Here is a 22,537-nt window from a genome sequence, read left to right on the forward strand (position 1 = left end):
TGGTTTATAGGGCTTCCCTGGTGGCGCAGTGGTTGAGAGTCCACCTGCCAGTGCAGGGGACATGGGTTCATGCCCTGGTCCGGGAAGATCCCACATGCCGCAAAGTGGCTGGGCCCATGAGCCATGGCCGCTGAGCCTGCATGTCCGGAGCCTGTGCTCCACAACGGGAGAATCCACAACAGTGAGAGACCTGCATACCACACACACAAAAAAAAGGTTTATAATTGTTTAATCCTTTATTTTCATTAAAACATAAGATTTTATAAATTCATTTATTTATTTTTTTATATTTATTTTTGGCTGCATTGGGTCTTTGTTGCTGCACACAGGCTTTCTCTAGTTGTGGTGAGCGGGGGCTACTCTTCATTGTGGTACATGGGCTTCTCATTGCAGTGGCTTCTCTTGTTGTGGAGCGTGGGCTCTAAGCATGCAGGCTTCAGTAGCTGTGGCACACAGGCTCAGTAGTTGTGGCTCGTGGGCTCTAGAGCACAGGCTCAGTAGTTGTGGAGCACTGGCTTAGCTGTTCTGCGGCATGTGGAATCTTCCCGGACCAGGGCTCAAACCCGTGTCTCCTGCATTGGCAGGCGGATTCTTAACCACTGAGCCACCAGGGAAGTCCCAAAACATAAGATTTTAAAGAGTTAAAATTCTAATGTACATAATTAAAGCTACTAGAAATAATAAGGAAAATATCACCATATGCCAGAAAAAGGTTGTAAAAGGTCTACAAAAAAGAAGTCTTGGGAAAAGAATTTTATGTGTGTTCAAGCTAACTAAGATTAAATAAATTTATTTGAGTTAAAAAATAAGTTTAAATATCAAAAGTAAGCTGGTACAAAATTAGAATTTGGTTTTCCCCCTTTTTAAAGGACAAGTCGTTTTGAACTATTGGTCTGCTCTTCATAATAGACTATGAAAAGTTTTCTTTACCCTTTTAAATAACCTGCCTAGACAAAACAAAGATCGTGTGTCTAATCAAAATAATCACCTATTTTCCATGTTGTTTTTATCAGGCCTTTGATTACTTGTGAAAACTGTGTCTCCTCTATTAAAAAGAGCTAAGGTTGATGTAAAATTATTAAACTTTCTGCATTTATCTGCAAAGTCTCTAACTGTCACCATGGTTAAGCAGATAACTATTGTTTCATAGTGACTTCTGATCCTATTTGGCCAAGTGTTTTATAACCTTTTGATATGTTTGACAAACTTCCCAAAACCAAATTCTAAATGAATTTTTTTGACCTTGAACTTTAGAATTTTCCAGAGGGCTCTGAGGACATATCAAAAGATTTGTTCTCTCTCCTTCTAAAAATGGAGATATTAAACTAATTAGACTTATTTGATATATTAACTGACATGGGAAGCATTGTCAAATAAGAAGTAATACTAATCCTTCTTTATGTTGTGTCTATAGAGGTATATGTTATATGAAAAAAAATTCTATGAACTTCCCAGAAATATATGTTCTGGTATAATATTATCAGTTATAAATCTATTTATTACCTTAAAAAGTAAGTCATAGAAATTAGCAAATTTCCTTGTCAATTGCATTATAATGAACTCTCATCAGATCTTTAACCATGGCTATTTTTTTTAAACATCTTTATTGGAGTATAATTGCTTTACAATGTTGTGTTAGTTTCTGTTGTATAACAAAGTGAATCAGTTATATGTATACATATATCCCCATATCCCCTCCCTCTTGCATCTCCCTCCCACCCTCCCTAGCCCACCCCTCTAGGTGGTCACAAAGCACTGAGTTGATCTCCCTGTGCTATGCAGCTGCTTCCCACTAGCTATCTATTTTACATTTGGTAGTGTATATATGTCAGTGCCACTCTCTCACTTCGTCCCAGCTTACCCTTCCCCCTCCCCATATCCTCAAGTCCATTCTCTACATCTGCGTGTTTATTCCTGTCTTGCCCCTAGGTCCATCAGAACCACTTTTTTTTTTTTTTAGATTCCATAGATACGTGTTAGCATACAGCATTTGTTTTTCTCTTTCTGACTTACTTCACTCTGTGTAACAGTCTCTAGGTCCATCCACTTCACTACAAATAACTCAGTTTCATTTCTTTTTATGGCTGAGTAATATTCCATTGTATATATATGCCACATCTTCTTTATACCTTCATCTGTCAATGGACACTTGGGTTGCTTCCATGGCTATTTTAAGTCTCTTGTCATATACAGTTATTGTTTCACTGAGATACTTTTGTAAAAGTTTTCCTACAAAAGTGCTTCATCTTCAAGTCATGGAAAGGACTTTTGATAAATACAGGTTTCTGACAACTTTAAGATTATAAAACTGGACTGGCAACAATTTCCAGAACTAACGAAAAAACTGGATTCAAGAAGAACAGGAATTTATAACATAGAACTGAATGAAATGAAGAGGTGATGTTTGTTAGTTCCTTAATGTTTTGAGTTTCCAGACTTAAGGAAACCTTTTCTCTTAACCTATCTATGACTTACAGAAATTTGGTAAAATATATCTTTGTGAACAAAGATGAAACATTTACTTTTTCTCCCTACCTGATCCCTCTAAAATTTGGAAGACAATATAGTTAGTTATTTACATAAGTTCAATATAAATCTGTTCTCCTTATAATAGGACAATTAGAAACATTGTCTGTATTACTGAGGCTTTGGCTGGAATATCATATTTGAGACAGAGATGCATAGACCCAGATATGACCAGACAGTTTTAAGAAACTGCTTAGACTTTGGCTTGGCTTCCTGGCCTCAAAAGGCTTTTAGAGCTCAATCTGAGATTCATTATAAAAGGTTCCAGTAAAGCAGTCTTAAAAAGAGTTTACGTGGTCAATCACTATTCTTGCTGCACTTATGTAAATAAACAGGCCAAGTTTTAATGCAAATAAATCAGTTTTACTGTGATTATCTTTGATGAAAATGGAGGCAAGTGTAGAGGAAAAAATTATGTTTGTACCTTTGCCTGTATTATATTCTAATCCTGTTGTTTTTGAGGTTTTGTTATATATCTGTAAACTGGACTGGATCCTGAATTTTTCTAGTGGCCTCAAATACCTGGCTACAAATCTTCAAACTAACATTTCAATCTCTAAGAACAAAGAATGCCCTTGAATCTCCTTGGAAGAGACAATACCAGGTTCTGCTCACTACCCAGACTGTAGCCAAACTGCAGGGTCTTGAACCTTGGATACACATCTCACAGATGAAAAAGTCTCCACTTGACATCTGGTCCTTTGCAAATGCTGGGGATCTCCAAATCAAACAGACTAGGAAGAGAAGCAGTTGTCATGAGAGTAGACTGTTTCTGCCTAAGATGCCAGATCAAGACTTCACACTCAACATGAAACTCTTTCTCCTTTTTCTTTCCTTTACTCTGGCATTGACCTGGAAAGATAATGCCCTCATCTATATCTCCCAGGCCATTGCTAATGGGGGTAACTTTTCAGGGTGCTGGATTTGTCATCAAAATCTCTGATCTGTCCATGATGCTAGAGACCCCTTGGTGTATTTCCTTGTCTGCAGTTAACATCCCAAACTTAGGGAAATTTTCATTTATGCTCTTTTGCAAAGAAAGGGACACAAGGCAAGATTAGCCAGAATAAAACTGCCTGTGTGGTCCACAGACCCTTAGAATTTAATGGTCTCCATAGCTGTCACCTTTCCATTTCTGAGCCACAGATTCAAATTTACCAGGAGGCATTCAGGATTCTGGATTCACTTCTTTTTGACAGGGCCCTCCTTCCCTGGTTATATTGCAGAATCCATTGCTAAGACAATAGCTGCCCAACAAAGATCCCTAGACTCTCTGACCAAAGTTTTTCTTGATAATAGGATAGCCCTTGATTATCTTTTAGCTGAGCAAGGAGGTATCTGTAACCAACACCACCTGCTGGACCTGGAGCAACACTTCTGGAGAAGTTGAAACTCAGTTACATAAGATCACTGAGCAAGCCACTTGGCTTGGTGATTCCTTCAGCAGTCTTTCTTTGACTTACTTGATTCTGATGGGTTTGGGTCTTGGGGACCATGTCTCCAAAGTGCATGCCAAAAACTGGGAATTATCTTGCGTATTATAATCATTGAAATCTCCCTGGTGTGTTGTATTCTCTCAAAAGCTTTAAATGCTTGTTCACACTCACTAACCATCACGCAAATGATCTCCCTAAGACTGGAACATCAGAAAAGGAACTAATAGATTGACAGACTTAGACATTGTGAACCTGAAGCTGTAACCTGTGAATACACAGGGACTAAGCAAAAAACATCATGACCTATGAATACCACACAAAAGTTTGACAAAAGTCGAGAGAACTACAGAGCTGAGAGTGGCACTAATGCCCTAAAATTTTAATCACATCTCTTAGTTAAGCTGAGATTTTGATCAAAAGAGGGAAATTATTAAAAAGGAAACAACAAGCTCCAAACAGAGTCTCTTGTGCTAAAGCATAAGACACCAAAGCAAAACTTAATACCTAACTTAATTGCAGTTTCAACCTCCCCTAGGAATGTAATCTTAACCAGTCTGGAATTTTCTGGTTGGCACCAATGAGGTAACCTGCCCCACAGGCCCTCTCTGTCCCTTAAAGGAAGAAGAGGTAATCTGCTCTCTCCTCTTCCCCTCCCTCTCCCACCTATAAAAGCCTTCCACGTTGTACTGCTCCTCAAAACTCTTTTCTACTTGATGGATGTTTAATTCGCGAATTGTTCAATAAAGCCAATTAGATCTTTAAAATTTACTCAGTTGAATTTTTGTTATTTAACACCAGGAAACTGTGGAGACAATACAGAAGGGAGAGCTGCTGACCAGGGAGGACAGCAGTCTGCTTTCCATACAGAAGCTCCATCATCCTGAAAACTGCCAAAGCAGTCAGCTCTAACCCTATATCTGGGAGGCATGGCTGCTGAGTAAACAGTGGTCAGGCAGGTTATTAAGCTCTTGTTACCTGTCCTCAACAATGAAAAGCAGCTTTCTCAATCTTTGGAAAACCAGAAACCCATCCCAGAGTTGGGAAAAGGAGCCCTGAAGTGACAGTGCTCTGAGATGAGAATTCACTCTGACATAATGGTCCATCATTCCAATGAGCTGCCTGCATCTCTGCCTTGGAACTCTTAAAAGACCTGTTGATATACTAAGGAACCCAACAGTTTGGACTGGAAGAACTGGGCCAGCAAGTGATAGATGTATGAATTCAAGCTCAGTTCAGAGCTCTCTTCATAGCTCAAAAAGATGGATACAGCATTGTCTTAGTCCATTCAGGCTGCTATGACAAAATACCTGACTGGGTGGCTTATAAACAACAGGAATTTCTTTCTCCCAGTTCTGGAAGGTCTGCCTACTAGGTCACCTTGCCCAATCTCTTACTCCACACAGACCCTCCATCAGATAGTTATTTAGTATCTGCTTGTATAATTCAAGCAATAAAGCACTCACACTTGCTGGGAGTCAGATTGGTCCATTTTCTACCACTCCAGTGTCCCACTGTCCTTTCTCGTGTTGAAGTAAAGCCTGTGTGTCCTTCAGTTTAATGCCAGTACTGCCTTTTGGAGCAAAAAAAACAAGTATATTTTTTCTTCCATGGGATTGTCCTTCAAAAATGCATAGCCCCATTTATTCTTTTCCAATATAAACACCCTAAATCCTCCTATTTTCTTGAACCATTGAGCTGAGGAAAATTTGATGTTTCTCCTGTGTTGGACAACTTGGTAGTTAGACCCAAAGACAATTTTTAATGGCGTTTCAAAAAAAAATGTGTCTTTAAGACTAAATATAGTAGCTATATATTGACATATAGAAAAAATTGATCTTTTATATACCTTTATACTTTAAATTAAAAGGATATTCCTTGATTATCTATTTAATATCTATATTATTATTTTCTAGAATTTCTGAGCTCTCAATTATTTCTAAATTACTACATAACTACCACCTAAAATTTCCGCTTTGCACTGCTAAATGTGTCAGAGGGGCATTTCATTTTCTCCTCTGATTTTATTTAGCTGAATTAAAACTGTCATAATGTGATTTGTTTTTATATTTTTGTGAAGTCTCTTTCAAAGTGTGCTGGTTAGGTTTTTTTTTTTGTTTTTTTTGCGGTACGTGGGCCTCTCACCGTTGTGGCCTCTCCCGTTGTGGAGCACAGGCTCCGGACGTGCAGGCTCAGCGGCCATGGCCCACGGGCCCAGCCGCTCCGCGGCATGTGGGATCTTCCCGGACCGGGGCACGAACCCGTGTCCCCTGCATCGGCAGGCGGACTCTCAACCACTGCGCCACCAGGGAAGCCCGCTGGTTAGTTTTGATAGAGAATTCAGGTTCCTTCATCCTAAAAGCAGAAACATTCACCTGGACAGTTTTCTTTTTAGTTATCTATTAATCCTCTAGTGACTAGAAAATTGGCTTAAATATAAGCACCTATTCACTTGTTAGGATAATTGATAAAAATATTGGTGTAAAATGTTTTTCATTAATAAAAATGAGTTAAGTGGATCCAGAACACTGATGATTATGTCAATTTTTGAATTATAGCCATTGGAGTATTTATCACATCTAGCCTATGAGACTACAGGCTAGATAAGGTCTTTTTTTTGTTTGTTTGTTTTGGGGAGGATGCACCCTGTGGTATCCTAGTTCCCTGACCAGGGATCGAACCCATACCCCTTGCAGTGGAAAGACAGTCTTAACCATTGGACAACCAGGAAAACCCCTAGATAAGGTCTTATTTTTTCTGTAGTTAGTTCCATGGTTCCTTGCACAAGGTAGACATTCAAAAAATATTGACTGAATTTGATCAATTTGCTGTACAGCAACAGCTGTTACTAGACTTAACTCAGCAGGAAAATCTGGTATAGAAAAGAAAAAAAATCTATAACCACTGAGATAAAAACTGAACTGTTGACATTAATTTTCTGTTTAACAAGTCATTTCCTAAAACTGAAATTAAGGGTTTGGAAATCAGGGAAGAAATGTCTAATTTGCACAGCTTTGGTTCTTGTTTGATTTGATTCATTTTAAAAAGAGAAAGTAACACATATTTCCATGAAGTTTTTTCTTTTAAGGCATAAAGTCATTTGGTAATCATTAAGAAATATTTATATTTTGATGGACCAAAGGAATATAGAAAGGCATAAAAGTCATTTGGTAATCATTAAGAAATATTTATATTTTGATGGACCAAAGGAATATAAGTTTTTGAGTTTGTTATTTATTATGTATATACTTAAATAAGCCCACAAGGCTTTAAACAAACAGGGAGGTGTGCTTTTATTTTATTATTTGCAAAGAAAATCAATCATATGTTGGCTCTGAAAGGCTTTTTTTAATCCTGTGATAACTATCACTATGAGTTCTGTGAGTTCTCTTCTTTTGCTGTTAAATTATCCTTTCTGCAAGAAAAAGCAAATCTTTAAACAAATAAGCAATAAGTTAACGTAATTTATAAGTGATACAGTCAACCATCCCATAAATAATGGACGCATTTTGTTTTCATTTGTTTTAAAAACTTACTAAAACAATTTTTTAGAACAGTTTAAGGTTCACAGCAAAATTGAGAGGAAGGTACAGAGATTTCCCATTACCTCGTTGCCTCCACAAATGTGTAGCCTCCCCCATTGCCAACATCTCCACCAGAGTAGTACATTTGTTACAACTGATGAACCAGCATTGATACATTATAATCACCCTAAGTCCATAGTGTGCATTAGGGTTCACTCTTGGTGTTGTTCATTCTTTAGGGTTTGGACAAATGAATAATGACATGTATTTATCATATGGCATCACACTGAGTATTTGCAGTGCATTAACATCCTCTGTGCTTTATCTGTTCATCTCTTCCAACCCACCCTACCTCTGGCAACCACTAGTCTTTTTTATTGTCTCCATAGTTTTGTGTTTTCCAGAATGTCACATAATTGGAATCATATGGTGTTTAGCCTTTTCAGATTGGCTTCTTTCACTTAGTAATAAGCATTTAAGTTTCATCTGTGCCTTTTTTATGGCTTGATAGCTCATTTCTTTTTTAACACTGAATAATAGTCCATTGTCTGGATGTACCACAGTTTATTTATCCAACACCTACTGAAGAATATCTTGGTTACTTCCAAATTTTAGCAATTATGAATAAAGCTACAACAAACACCCATGTGCAGGTTTACATATGGGTGTAATTTTCAACTCATTTGGGTGGTTACTGGATCCTATGGTAAGAGTCTGTTTAGTTTTGTAAGAAAGTAACAAACTATCTTTAAACTGGCTGTACCGTTTTTGATTCCCAACAGCAATGAATGAGAGTTCTTATTGCTCCACATTCTCATCAGCATTTGGTGTTCAGAATTCCAGATTTTGGCCATTTTAATAGGTGTGTAGTGGCGTATCATTTTTGTTTTAATTTGCATTTCCCTGATGACACATGATGTGGAGCATCTTTTCATATACTTATTTGCCATCTGTTTATCTTCTTCAGTGATGTGTCTGTTCAGGTCTTTGACCCATTTTTTAATTGAGCTGTTAGTGTTTTTATTGTTGAGATTTAAGAGTTATTTGTGTATTTTGGATAACAGTCCTTTATCAAATATGTCTTGGCAAATATTTTCTCCCAGTTTGTGGTTTGTCTTCTCAACAGGAATAAAGTGCTGGTCCACCTCCTTCAGCTGGTTCAGGCATCCTTTTCAGGGACACATTGGGTAAAGGGGGCAGGGTGAATCGACAAGAACAAATATTGATACTTTATTTGTTCCTAGATTTTCTAACACAGTTACTTCTTACTGTGTGTGCTGCCCTACTGTACCTGTTAGGATGTGGGGAAGCCAGTCCATGGGTACTACTTAACGTCCCATTGGAAAGTTAGAAATCTTCTCCCACCTGCAAACTGACAACATTGACTTTCTCCAGGCAATATGCTGTTCCCATTCCCTAATGCTAAGATGCTTATTCTCTGGGCGGCTTACCCCAAAAGGACTCTTCTATAAAGCACAGATGATATGAAAGACCCAAAAAGTCTATAAAGGAAAAAGAGGTTACCCCGATTGAAGACCACAGCAGGCTTGACAAACTAAATGGAGATGCCGAAAAAATAACCTCAGGTGTTCTGGTATGAACTTGAAAACCAGTGTACTAATACAGACTGTGGGGTTCACAGTTTTTTGGCTGTCATTCAAGGCTGCTGCTGCTTAGCAAAGATGACTAGAAGATCATCTTTCCCTGCCTCTCCTGCTATCCATTTCCTTCAAGTGTCTCTTACATTATGATCTTGGAAAGGGTTTATAGGATGGATGAATAGATAGATAAAATAAATATGTAGACTGGTACAGGCACAGAGAGAGGAATTATGAGGAAAATGATGAGAAAAAGTCTCTATAATCAAAACACTTCTATGTATTTAGTGCAAAATCAACCAATATTACCTGTAATATTCTACTCCCTAAACCTTGAACATTTTCATAGACCTTGAACTTGATGCTCCTTTTGTTTTTCTCAGCACATAATGTGACTTCCCTGAATTTCAAATGCATATTTAACTTTTTTTGGAAATGTATATAATTATTTTTATCTTGAAATAGTTTTTTCCCAGAGTAGACTCTATGCTTGAAACTGAGCTAGCCACTCTAGTCCGCTATGATCCCACGGGCAGAAATGATTACTCCCATTATAAATGAGAAATTGAGGTTTAGAGATGTTAAGTGAGTTCCCAAAGTTGTTCAGTGGGCAAGCTGAGATTCCAACCCTAGTCTCTATTGCTTTAAAGCTGCAGCTCTTTGTCACATAACAAGAAAATGTTTTTTTAGATTATGTGTGTGTTGGTGTGCATATGCACCCAAGTGCTTGCATCCAAGGCCCTCCCTCCCCTACGAATCACAAAGCAACCACTACAAGAAGTGAAGAAGGGGAGGATCTTGTATCAATTTATAAATAAAAGAAAAACTATGACGTTAATGTGTTTAGAACTGAGATGAAGTGGTCCCCAGTTTCTGGCTGGTGTGTGTTGGTCTCATTTCTTCCTTCACATAGAATGAACAATGAAAACTATATATCAATCTCTCCAAGGGTATTGATTTTCCCAAAGCAACAGCCCCTATAAAATAACAATCAATCACAGCTGCATAGCTGAGCCATTTTACCATGATTTATTTTTTCTATAGCACTATCACCATCTGACATTTTGGGTTGCACTTATTTTTTCCAAGTCTGTTTCCAGCCAGAATATAAGTTCCTAGTGGTCAGAGGTATTAATTTTTATTTCCAGAGTTTATCACAGTACTTGACACAAAGTGAGTCTTCCATAATTCATTTCGGTTCAAATTAAACATTTTTGTCACTTAAAACATGGCAGTAGGTGGTGCACTGTATTCATCACTCAAATGGGACCTTTAATCCTGTAGGCATAGAAGTCAATTTTATGGAAAACTTTTAACCTTAAACAAATGATAGCAGTACTTTTTGTCCTTATCCATTTTCCTTTACGTCAGTTTTGCTCACCTTTTTTTCCAATGGGAACTTGCTGAAAATAAACCTTATAAAAATAGTTGAAAAAAAAAAAGAAAAAATGCATAGGGAAGTGAAACAAAATATAATGTATGATTAATTACGTAGGTTTTCTCAAGTCAACTAGTAATCCTAAACGTATAGTTTGAAATTCGTTCACATTTACAAGCTCTGACAGTCTTCTTTTCTTCAGCATCCTATCACCAATTCTACTGAGTTTAGTTTTATGTTTATTTGATAAAGCAGAAGCAGATGGTGTTTAGGAGAAATGACGAACAGTTTTTGGTACAATGACATGAAGCAAATCGGTGAAAAATCAGCAGGCTGTCTGGAAACAAGTTTCTCCTAAGAGTCTCCTGCTGTAGTTTCTGAGCCAGTATCACTGTATGTCCTCTATAATCCAATTTCTTTTAAAATGGCTTTCCGTTCCTTTTTGTGCACTATTGATATTAGGCATGAATGAATGCAAACACTTGCACAATCAAAAACAAATAGCATCTTACCACCCGGAATGCCCTGGCAGGAGTCCACAAAAACAAGATTTAACTCCTCAGAATGGCAGTGCGTAGACAGAATTAATGGGTGGTCTTCCCAGAAAAATGGTTTATAAACTTCACTGAAATAGTAATTCGGTGCCTTGGTATCAGCATTTGTCTGCTTGTTATTGGTATCTTAACTGTTATCTTAAAAAGAAAATTCAGGATATTTAATAGAGAAACTCAATTTGAAACTCACAATTTTGCAAACCACTATTTTTTAAAACCACAAAAGTTCTTCTGATAATTACTGATAATTTGCATTACTGGCCTACTAACATTTTACTTTTTAGTTGATATGACTTAGTGTGACTCCTAGGCAACAAATTAAACTTATTTTGTCCATGCTATTCAAGGATTTTTAGCCATAGGAATAGAATCTTCTAAAAGTCAAGTGACGACACTTGCTGAATATATTAAAAATCTACCTTGTAATGTAAAAAATCAGCAATTAGAAGGACACTGCTATATCCTACAGAGAAAATTCTTTGTTTACTTAAAATTGTTATTTTGTAATGGCTTCTTTCCCTTATGATCTGAAGGGAAAATTGAGATATTCTGGGTTAGAATTTTCATACATCTTGGTGGTCAGACATCTATTAACTATGCATATCTCCACTTGCCAAATGATGTCATCTCTTTGTTTAAATCACACAGATTGTAGCAGTGTCCACATCAGATTAAGGTCACTAAGAGGTATGGGAGTAATATTACCCTGGAATAATTTTCCAGCTTGAAAATATAAGCTTTCTTCCATCTGCATTTTTCTAGCCATGTGTGAAATATTTATGAAAAAAAAATTGTAATCTTTTTATTACAATTTAAAACTGTGTCACAATTTACAAACTGTGTCACTTTGTTGCACATAAAACTTTACACAGCAATTTAATGTGGGCTGAATTCCTCTTTTTCTGATCTCTTGGAAAGCGGAAGTCCTTCTAATGGTCATGTATATCTTACATCCCTCAGCCGTTCCCAGCAGAATGTATTCGTCTCATTACAGATCATTGTATTCCAGTCAGGTTCTGAACGAGAAGGGCTCTGTGGCCTTTGGCTGTACGCCCTCAGCTGGATAAAAGCAATAATGTTCTGGACATATATGCAAACTCACTTCTGGATACTGTGACTCTGTAAGTAGCTCATGAGCGGTGCAGTATTTGAAAAAAAGAGATTGAGGAAAATGACAATTTAAAGAGTAGACTGCACCTCTTTTCACTAACTTGATCATTGATGGGTTCTTTGCAGAAACTCTGAACATCACTTGAGTCTCAGTGACTCTTGGGTATCTTGGGGCTACAGTAGTATTTCAAGATCACAACACATCTATTAAACTTACTTATATTTTACCCCTCCAGTTCTATGGGAAAAATGATTTCTTGACCGTGAAACTCTAAGAAACAAACCAACAAAAACACTGCCACCCTACACTGCCTTATTGTCCTTGACAATGGACAACAGTTTTCTCCCCGGGTCAGTCACAAGCCTAACACAGGAGAAAATTTCCTGAATGTCAGGAAAATGAGGCTTTTTCTTTCAATACCTGAGTACTTTAATGTGGGCCTTTCTAAAAGATGGGAAAAAACTTGAAGTATTTTAAACTGCTTAAGTATTTACATGGTAATTATCCCAATGAGTGGGGAGAAAGAGATGAGAAACCCCCAGTTCCTTGAGAGCCATGCACTGTGAACACTTTGCTGGCTGCCTTTGCATACATTATCCTGCTCGGCACTCTCAGTCATCCTTAGAGTTTATCTCCAGGAATAGGTGAACTCTATTTCACAGACAAGGGATCAGATTTTCTTAATCTTTGCGTAATTATCCCCAAGATGACATACTAGGTAATTTAGAGTATGAATGTTAGATCGCTTTGTCAGACTTGAAAGTAGGTGGTCTTTCTATTCTACCTTTGTTGTAAATTCTTGAAAGGTGTTGGTAAGTACCTGATATAACTTAACATTAATTATCCAGTTTATCCATTAGCACCATACTGTCTCCAATCCAGTGAGATCTGGACTTAAATCTTGGTCCAAGGCCCCAAATCCAATGTCTGGGCTTCCACTATGAATCCCATATAATCTCTCATTATCTTCCAGGCTGGGTACCAGTGCCCACAAAGACAGCAGTGGGAATGGGCACAGTTCTCTAAATGAAGCAATCATTTTCTCCATGTTGGTCTAGTCCGCAGTGCTAGGTTTCTGACCAGCTCACTCCATCTGACTTCTGAAGGATTACCTGGTCACTGTAAGACTACAGCCTGACTACCCCATAACCTGATACCTTACTCCTTAACCTGAAACCCTGAGAGACCACGATCCGCCCCTTCTAGGCACCAGATTCCTCTCCCAGTGGCCTGGCCATGTACCTCAAACTGCACCCTCCAGTACTGATTCCCTGCTTATCTTTGGAGTTCTAGGGTTTCTACAAGTCAGAGGTTACAAACAACGACCTACAGATTTCAGATAGGTGGAGTAAATGAGGGAAGCGGGAAAGATAACCAGAGGTAAACTAAAGCACAACTGGGTTTAAGGGACTCAAGAGGGAAGCTGCATCTGTAAAACCATTAGAGAATGTGGGCCCAGTGTTGTCACGTGTGTGCATTCTGAAGAGAAGACAGAAACCCCAACTTTCATGTAAATGAGTAATTAATCCAGTGGTATTTTTATTTATTTTTTAAAACAACTTTATTGGAGTATAATTGCTTTACAATGTTGTGTTAGTTTCTGCTGTATAACAAAGTGAATCAGCTATACTATACTTTTATCCCCATATCCCCTCCCTCTTGCGTCTCCCTCCCACCCTCCTTATCCCACCACTCTAGGTGGTCACAAAGCACCAAGCTGATCTCCCTGTGCTATGCGGCTGCTTCCCACTAGCTATCTGTTTTACATTTGGTAGAGTATATATGTCCATACCATTCTCTCACTTCATCCCAGTTTACCCTTCCCCCTCCCCGTGTCCTTAAGTCCATTCTCTTTGTCTGCATCTTTATTCCTCTCCTGCCCCTAGGTTTTTCAGAACCATTTTTGTTTTTGGTTTTTTTTAGATTCCATATATATGAGTTAGCAAACAGTATTTGTTTCGCTGACTTACTTCAATCTGTATGACAGTCTCTAGGTCCATCCACCTCACTATAAATAACTCAATTTTGTTTTTTTTTTTATGGCTGAGTAATAGTCCACTGTATATATGTGCCACATCTTCTTTATCCATTCATCTGTAGATGGACACTTAGGTTGCTTCCATGTCCTGGCTATTGTAAATAGAGCTGCAATGAACATTGTGGTACATAACTCTTTGAATTATGGTTTTCTCAGGGTATATGCCCAGTAGTGGGATTGCTGGATCATATGGTAGTTCTATTGTTTCTTTAGTAGTGTATTGCTTAAGTTCCGTGTGTTTGTATTTTTTACAGTTGTTTTCCTGTAATTGATACCTAGTCTCATAGCATTGTGGTCAGAAAAGATTCCTGATATAATTTCAGTTTTCTTAAGTTTACCGAGGCTTGATTTGTGATCCAAGATATGATCTATCCTGGAGAATGCTCCATGAGCACTTGAGAAGATAATGTATTCTGTTGTTTTTGGATGGAATGTCCTATAAATATCAGTTAAGTCCATCTTATTTAATGTATCATTTAAAGATTGTGTTTCCTTATTTATATTCATTTTGGATGATCCGTCCATTGGTGAAAGTGGGGTGTTAAAGTCCCCTACTATGATGGTGTTACTGTTGATTTCCTCTTTTAGGGCTGTTAGCACTTGCCTTATGAACTGAGGTGCTCCTCTGTTGGGTGCATAAATACTTACAATTGTTATACCTCTTCTTGGATTGATCCCTTGTTCATTATGTAGTGTCCTTCTTTGTCTCTTGTAATAGTCTTTATTTTAAAGTCTATTTTGTCTGATATGAGAATTGCTAATCCAGCTTTCTTTTGATTTCCATTTGCATGGAATATCTTTTTCCATCCCCTCACTTTCAGTCTGGATGTGTCCCTAGGTTTGAAGTGGGTCTCTTGTAGACAGTATATATTCAGGTCTTGTTTTTGTATCCATTCAACCAGTCCATGTCTTTTGGTTGGAGCATTTAATCTATTTACATTTAAGGTAATTATTGATATGTATGTTCCTATTACCATTTTCTTAATTGTTTTGGATTTTTTATTATAGGTCTTTTCATTCTCTTGTGTTTCCTGCTTAGAGAAGTTCCTTTAGCATTTGTTGTAAAGCTGGTTTGGTGGTGCTGAATTCTCTTACCTTTTGCTTGTCTGTAAAGGTTTTAATTTCTCCATTGAATCTGAATGAGACCCTTGCTGGGTAGAGTAATCTTGGTTTTTTCCCTTTCATGACTTTAAATATATCCTGCCACTCCCTTCTGGCTTGCAGAGCTTCTGCTTTAAGATCGGCGTTTAACCTTATGGGGATTCCCTTGTATGTTATTTGTTGCTTTTCCCTTGCTGCTTTTAATATTTTTTCTATTTAATTTTTATAGTTTGATTAATATGTGTCTTGGCATGTTTCTTCTTGGATTTATCCTGTATGGGACTCTCTGCACTTCCTGGACTTGATTAACTATTTCCTTTCCCATATTAGGGAAGTTTTCAACTATAATCTCTTCAAATATTTTCTCAGTCCCTTTCTTTTTCTCTTCTTCTTCTGGGACCCCTATAGTTCGAATGTTGGTGCATTTAATGTTGTCCCAGAGGTATCTGAAACTGTCCTCAATTCTTTTCATTCTTTTTTCTTTATTCTGCTCTGTGGTAGTTATTTCCACTATTTTATCTTCCAGGTCACTTGTCTGTTCTTCTGCCTCAGTTATTCTGCTATTGATTCCTTCTAGAGAATTTTTAATTTCATTTATTGTGTTGTTCATCATTGTTTGCTCTTTAGTTCTTCTAGGTGCTTGTTAAACGTTTCTTGTATTTTCTCCATTCTATTTCCAAGATTTTGGATCATTTTACTCTCATTACTCTGAATTCTTTTTCAGGTAGACTGCCTATTTCCTCTTCATTTGTTTGGTCTGGTGTGTTTTTACCTTGCTCCTTCATCTGCTGTGTATCTTCTCATTTTGCTTAACTTACTGTGTTTGGGGTCTCCTTTTTGCAGGCTGCAGGTTCATAGTCCCCATTGTTTTTGGGTCTGCCCTCAGTGGGTAAGGTTGTTTCAGTGGGTTGTGTAGGCTTCCTGGTGGAGGGAACTGGTACCTGTGTTCTGGTGGATGAGGTTGGATCTTGTCTTTCTGGTGGGTAGGACTGTGTCTGGTTGGTAGGATCGCATCTGGTGGTGTGTTTTGGGGCGTCTGTGAACTTATGATTTTAGGCAACCTTTCTGCTAATGGGTGGGATTGTGTTCCTGTCTTGCTAGTTGTTTGGTATAGGGTGTCCAGCACTGTAGCTAGCTGGTGGTTGAGTGGAGCTGGGTCTTAGTGTTGAGATGGAGATCTCTGGGAGAGCTCTCACCGACTGATATTACGTTGGTCGGGAGGCCTCTGGTGGAGCAATGTCCTGAACTCTGCTCTCCCACTTCAGAGGTTCAGGCCTGATACCCAGCCAAAGCACAAAGACCATGTCAGCCACACAGCTCAGAAGAAAAAAGAGGAAAAAAAAAAAGAAACAAAAAATAAGATAAAATAAAAGTTATTAAAATAAAAAATAAAAATGAATTATTAAAATTAAAAAGTAATAAAAAAAGAAAAGAGCAACCAAACCAATAAACAAATCACCCAATGAATACAAGGGCTAAAAACTATACTAACCCCCCCCCCCCAAAATGGACAGACAGAACCCTAGGAGAAATGGTAAAACTAAACCTATACAGACAAAAATCACACAAAGAAGCATACAAATACACACTCACAAAAAGAGAAAAAGGAAAAAAGAAAAAAATATATATATATATAAAGGAAGACAGCAACTAAATCAATAAACAAATCTACCAATGATAATTAGCTCTAAATACTAAACTAAAATAAACATAAAAGTAAAAACAAATTAGATGCAGAAAGCAAACCCGAAGTCTACAGTTGCTCCCGAAGTCCACCGCCTCAATTTTGGGATGATTCGTTGTCTGTTCAGGTATTCCACAGATGCAGGTACATCAATTTGATTGTGGAGATTTAATCCGCTGCTCCTGAGGCTGCTGGGAGAGATTTCCCTTTCTCTTCTTTGTTCGCACAGCTCCCGGGGGTTCAGCTTTGGATTCGGCCCCGCCTTTGCATGTAGGTCAACTTCTGGAGTTTGTTCTTGGCCCAGATAAGACGGGGTTAAAGGAGCAGCTGATTAGGGCGGAGGGAGGTGTACGGAATGTAGGACGAGCCTGGGGCGGCAGAGGCTGGCATGACGCTGGAACAGCCTGAGGCACGCCGTGCGTTCTCCCGGGGAAGTTGTCCCTGGATAACGGGACCCTGGCAGTGGCGGGCTGCACAAGCTCCCAGGAGGGAAGGTGTGGATAGTGACCTGTGCTCGCACACAGGCTTCTTGGTGGCGGCAACAGCAGCCTTAGCATCTCATGCCCGTCTCTGGGGTCCGCGCTGTTAGCCGTGGCTCGCGCCCGTCTCTGGAGCTCCTTTAGGCGGCGCTCTTAATCCCCTCTCCTCATGCACCAGGAAACCAAGAGGGAAGAAAAAGTCTCTTGCCTCTTCGGCAGCTCCAGACTTTTCCCGGACTCCCTCCCAGCTAGCTGTGGCACACTAGCCCCTTCAGGCTGTGTTCAGGCAGCCAACCCCAGTCCTCTCCCTGGGATCCGACCTCTGAAGCCCGAACCTCAGCTCCCAGCCCCCGCCTGCCCCGGCAGGTGAGCAGACAAGCCTCTCGGGCTGGTGAGTGCTGGTCGGCGCCGATCCTTTGTGCAGGAATCTCTCCACTTTGCCCTCTGCACCCCTGTTGCTGTGCTCTCCTCTGTGGCTCTGAAGCTTTCCCCCGCCCTCCCCTCTCCACCAGTGAAGGGGCTTCCTAGTGTGTGGAAACCTTTCCTCCTTCACGGCTTCCTCCCACTGGTGCAGGTCCCGTCCCTATCCTTTTGTCTCTGTTTTTTTCTTTTTTCTTTTGCCTTACGCAGGTATGTGGGGAGTTTCTTGCCTTTTGGGAAGTCTGAGGTCTTCTGCCTGCGTTCAGTAGGTGTTCTGTAGGTGTTGTTCCACATGTAGATGTATTTTTGATGTATTTGTGGGGAGGAAGATGATCTCCACGTCTTACTCCTCTGCCATCTTAAAGGTCCCCTCCAGTGGTATTTTTAAAATATTATGTGGACACAAAACTGGACACTACCCCCAGTCCTCCAGTTTCTGACTTCTGCCTCAGATAACAGCTCAGGCGTGGCTTAAAAAGTCTAATTCTCACAGTCCTAAAAGCCTTACTTGTAACTAGAAGAGGTGAGCCAGCAACACAAGTTGATGTTTGACAACTAACTGCAGAAAACTCTGATAACTACATCAATGCATCACCGAGGTAGTCCACTCTAAATAGTACTGGGAGACAATTCTCCGTGAATCTCTCACGTGTCTGCATATCTTATGAGCAGAGACACTGACAGCCTTTCTTTCCAACAATCTGTTTGGGGATGTTTGTATAGCAAACAGCCTTGGAAGATAGATATGGGGTCTCTCTCTAGAGCAGTGCTAACTTCATATAAAATATTCAGGTTTCCTAAACTCAGCGTTCCTCTCATATACTGTAACCTGCTGTCCTCTGTGTATCATCCCATGAGATTTGTGGCTCAGGGAACCAATGAAAATGCTAATACTCTGACAGCTGTTACTGTCATGAGTAGTAAGTCCTTGGTCTCTGACCCAGGAGTTTCATGTCTTTTGCCAGCATCATAAAACAGTATTAGGTTGCAAATAGAGTAAATTTTCAGGTTCCTCATAGTTTTTGACAACTGACATTAGTTTTTCTTCCACTCTAAACTCTGGCTACAGCAGCTACTCTAAACTCAACAGCCTAGTGTCTTCCACCATACTTCTTCCATTGATTTCCCTGAATCAATCTTGCTTTTGAAAGTACAGTATTGCCTTATTCTCCATCAAGGCAATCATGAACTCACAGCATTTCAGACACCTAAATCTCTTTGTAGCTCATCATTTCTATCTATCTTAGGCTTTCTTCTTCAACTTCAGACAATAGCTTGGTGTTTAGCAAAAAAACAAAACGACTAAGCAGGCAGACTGTCAAGCTATATTGCTGGGGTTTGAAACTGTGTTTTGCCACTCACTAGCTGTGTACTTTGGTAACATAGAAAGAATACAATAAATGTAATTGATTATTATTCAATTGAATATTCAAAAATTTCAGTTAGGAGTTTACCTTAAATGCAGGTGGCTTGTAATTTATAATCTAACTTATCACTGGGAAGTTAAATGTAAATAATTTAGGGTTATGAATGGGTTTGGCCCTTTGCCAATTCAAATCCTCAATACTTTAATAAAACATACCATTTGCATAGAATTTCCTTTCAGAAAGAAAACACCTCATATCCCAATCTTCTACAAATAATATGAAGGACCAAGGACCAAGCACCAAGCCCTCTCCAGTCAAACTGTAAATGTACAAATATACTATAAAGTTCTTTTAAACTGCCAAACAACTCTTCCATAGATGACCTTGCACACTCAGGATGCCTAAATATCATCACATAAATATTAGCTGGTTTCTTCACAGCCCTAATCGAAAAATCAATCCACCCAAATATTACTTGTCTGAAGCAACGTTTCTATTGGTGTTTTCACTGTGCTATGCCATTTCTCTTAATGGTCTCAAATAATATCCCCTGATTTTCTATTTATTTTCATTTCTATTTCTTCTTATTCTTCTAAGCCTATGACAATTAAAATTAAAATTCCAAAGGGGTAAAGGCAAGGAAAAGCTACAAAAATCTGATTTGATTTTCCTACACTTCCCCCCCCCCAGTTCCAAGCCGCTAATCCCCTCTCAAACTGTACAATAGAACAGCAGAGACATAAAGAAAAGGAGATAAAACTGGCCAGCCAGTGCATTGTTCTTGCTAATCTGCACCATTTACATAAGGGTTAGAAGGCTTGTTTTATCATTTAAACAGGCTTAAAAGCCTCTTTGCAAATGAGATTTTGTTCCTACAAAAGAATGAATTCTAGCTATTTGGTGAGTTTCTGCTAGACCAGCACTGGGAGCTGACTTGGCAGTAACTTAAGCTACTTCTTTGGCCACATACAGTGTATGCTAGGATTGCTTTCAGCTGCCAAAACTGAAAAGCATCAAGCTGATTAAATTCTTTCCAGGAGGTGAATAGGATGAGGAGCATGTTAAGAGGCCAATAATATCAGATCTAAAACTGTACCTGGGCAAACTGTCCTGTATGCAGGTGCTTGAGAGTGGCTTTGAACTTTCAGAGCCCCTTGAATCTTCCTTTGAAAAGGAACAGAAGGGCAGACAGCAAATGAAATTCAGAGACAGAAAGCCTTAAAATAGTCTCCAGCTGTGAAGTAAAGACAATCTAAACTCTTTGATTCATTGTCCATCTGAGTGGCACTGGGCACAAGGATAAACTGTACAACTAACTCCCTTGTCAAGGTCAGCACAAAAGAGAACCAGAAGGAAAAGATTTTCTTAATACAGAGGGGTACACCCATTGCCTCAAGATCTTAGATTTTAAAAAATCAATATCATGTTTATACAAAGATGTACCTATTATTTGCTTTACCTGGCACACCTTGAACAGATGTTCAGTGTGACTTTGGCCTGGGGTTCAGCAGAGTGAGTAGCTCGACCTTGGTTAAATTTGTTCCCAGAAGGCACCAGGGTAGTTACTCCCTCCATTCTTAAATCATCAAGATCCTCTGTAACAACATAAACAATTGCAGAGAAAAACATTAACTCTAATAGAATGAAGGAGAAAAGTCCAGGTTTTCAGATATCTGCCAGTAGTTGGTTAGCAAAACATTATATTTCCACTTTGCAAAAATCTTACCTCATGCATCAATTAGTTTTCAAATTATTTCTAGATGTAGTTGGAGAAAATTAGATGAGAAGATTTACAGGAGCAAAATGGTGAGAGATGAATCTGTCTGCACGATGGGCAGACCATGTATGACTGTGGGATGTGGATCCAGAACCTCTGCTGTAACCACCCACAGAAGTCAACCATAATCTCTACAGCAATTGGCCCCAAATGGTCAGGAGTTAGTCAGTGACTGCCCCCTTCCAACTAAGAACAATCCAGAGGAAGACAAATTATGCTCCCAAACCAATTACACAAGGTCATTCATTTCTAATTGGCCTGCCTTGAGCTTCCCCATCCAACACCCTCCAATCAAAATATACCTGAAGCCTTCTCTTTTTTCATTCTAAACCATTCCTTTTTGTCTGCACCTTGGGAGGACAATAGTATACCGGGATAGTCACACCCCCAGGTGTTCACTGAAGCCTCCTATTTTTTCCAGGCCCTCAATCAACACTTAAAAAGTCTGTTTCTCTTGTAATTTAGTCCTGATGCAATTTGTACATGATCTCCTGCTTTATTCAGAGGATAAGGAATCTTGTAAAAAGGATTCTATTTACTTGCTCTCAGCCTTAGCAAAAGAGGGACATAAAGTTTCAAAAGGTAAATTATAATTTTGCCAAAACATAATCCACGATTGAGGTTACTACCTATATAAGAAGGGAAATCGCTCTTTCCTGATAAGGCTGTAGACTATCCAAACATCTTAGACCTCTCACAAAACAATCGAGAGGATTTCTAACTGTGTTAAAAATAAGACAACAGGCCCATAACGAAGTTGCTTATGCTAAGACCACGTTACCAAACTGATACTTAATTTAATCACAGTTTAAGCTCTCTCAGCAATGGAATCCTAAACAATCAGGAATCACCTGGTCAGCACTAGTGAGTTAACTTGCCTAATAGACCCCTGCTGTCCCCTAAAGGAAAGTGACCTTGCCACCACCAACCTGTTGTTGGCTAGTATAGCTTCCTGCATCCACTGCCTTCTGTCTATAAAAGCCTTCAATTTTGTACAGCTCCTTGGAGTTCCTTTCTTCCTGCTAGATTGGATGCTGCCTGATTCATGAATCATCTACTCAGCTGAATTTCGTTTCTAACAAATGAATATGGCAAACAAGTGTCAAATTTTCCTGAGATTGTGACTAGTCTAAATCATAAACAGATCTTCGGTTATCTGAAGAAGATTAGTCAACACACTACCTCCACAGGCAACCCCAAATGAAATCCTTTCATCTACTTGCATATGAGCAATCTGGGTGTGTCCTTAGAGGTTCAACTGAACTTCATGAGAGCCAAAAAAAACTCATCACCTTGACCTGGTTGTAAACATATAGTCCCCTTGTTGTGGGGTAACCCCTTCCAAACTCGCTGCTTCTGCTTAACTAGTTATAAGCGCCCATCTCTTCTCATGGCTCCTCATGTCATGCGGCACAGACAGTACTACTGCCTGAGAACACACAACACTTTTCAGTTAGCTAATTAGCCTCCCATGAGATTCTGTTAGTCTCTCCCCCTCACACTACTATTCACCACTGAGACACCCTGACTTGCCCACCCTCCTCCCC

At 39.1% G+C, this 22,537-nt stretch overlaps 1 protein-coding gene across 1 annotated transcript in view; it reads right to left on the reverse strand.

Moving 5' to 3' along the window:
- The window catches only part of LOC309792173 (uncharacterized protein C8orf34 homolog), a gene marked incomplete at both ends in the record, with an annotated part of 320,311 nt that overhangs the window by 109,577 nt on the left and 188,197 nt on the right, over positions 1-22,537 (reverse strand). The window contains 1 exon segment of the mRNA XM_082601544.1: positions 20,673-20,808. Within this exon segment, the coding sequence (XP_082457670.1) occupies positions 20,673-20,808 (136 nt within the window).

Source organism: Mesoplodon mirus (assembly GCF_964341445.2).
Source record: "Mesoplodon mirus genome assembly, chromosome: 16".
Taxonomy (NCBI): Eukaryota; Metazoa; Chordata; class Mammalia; order Artiodactyla; family Ziphiidae; genus Mesoplodon; species Mesoplodon mirus.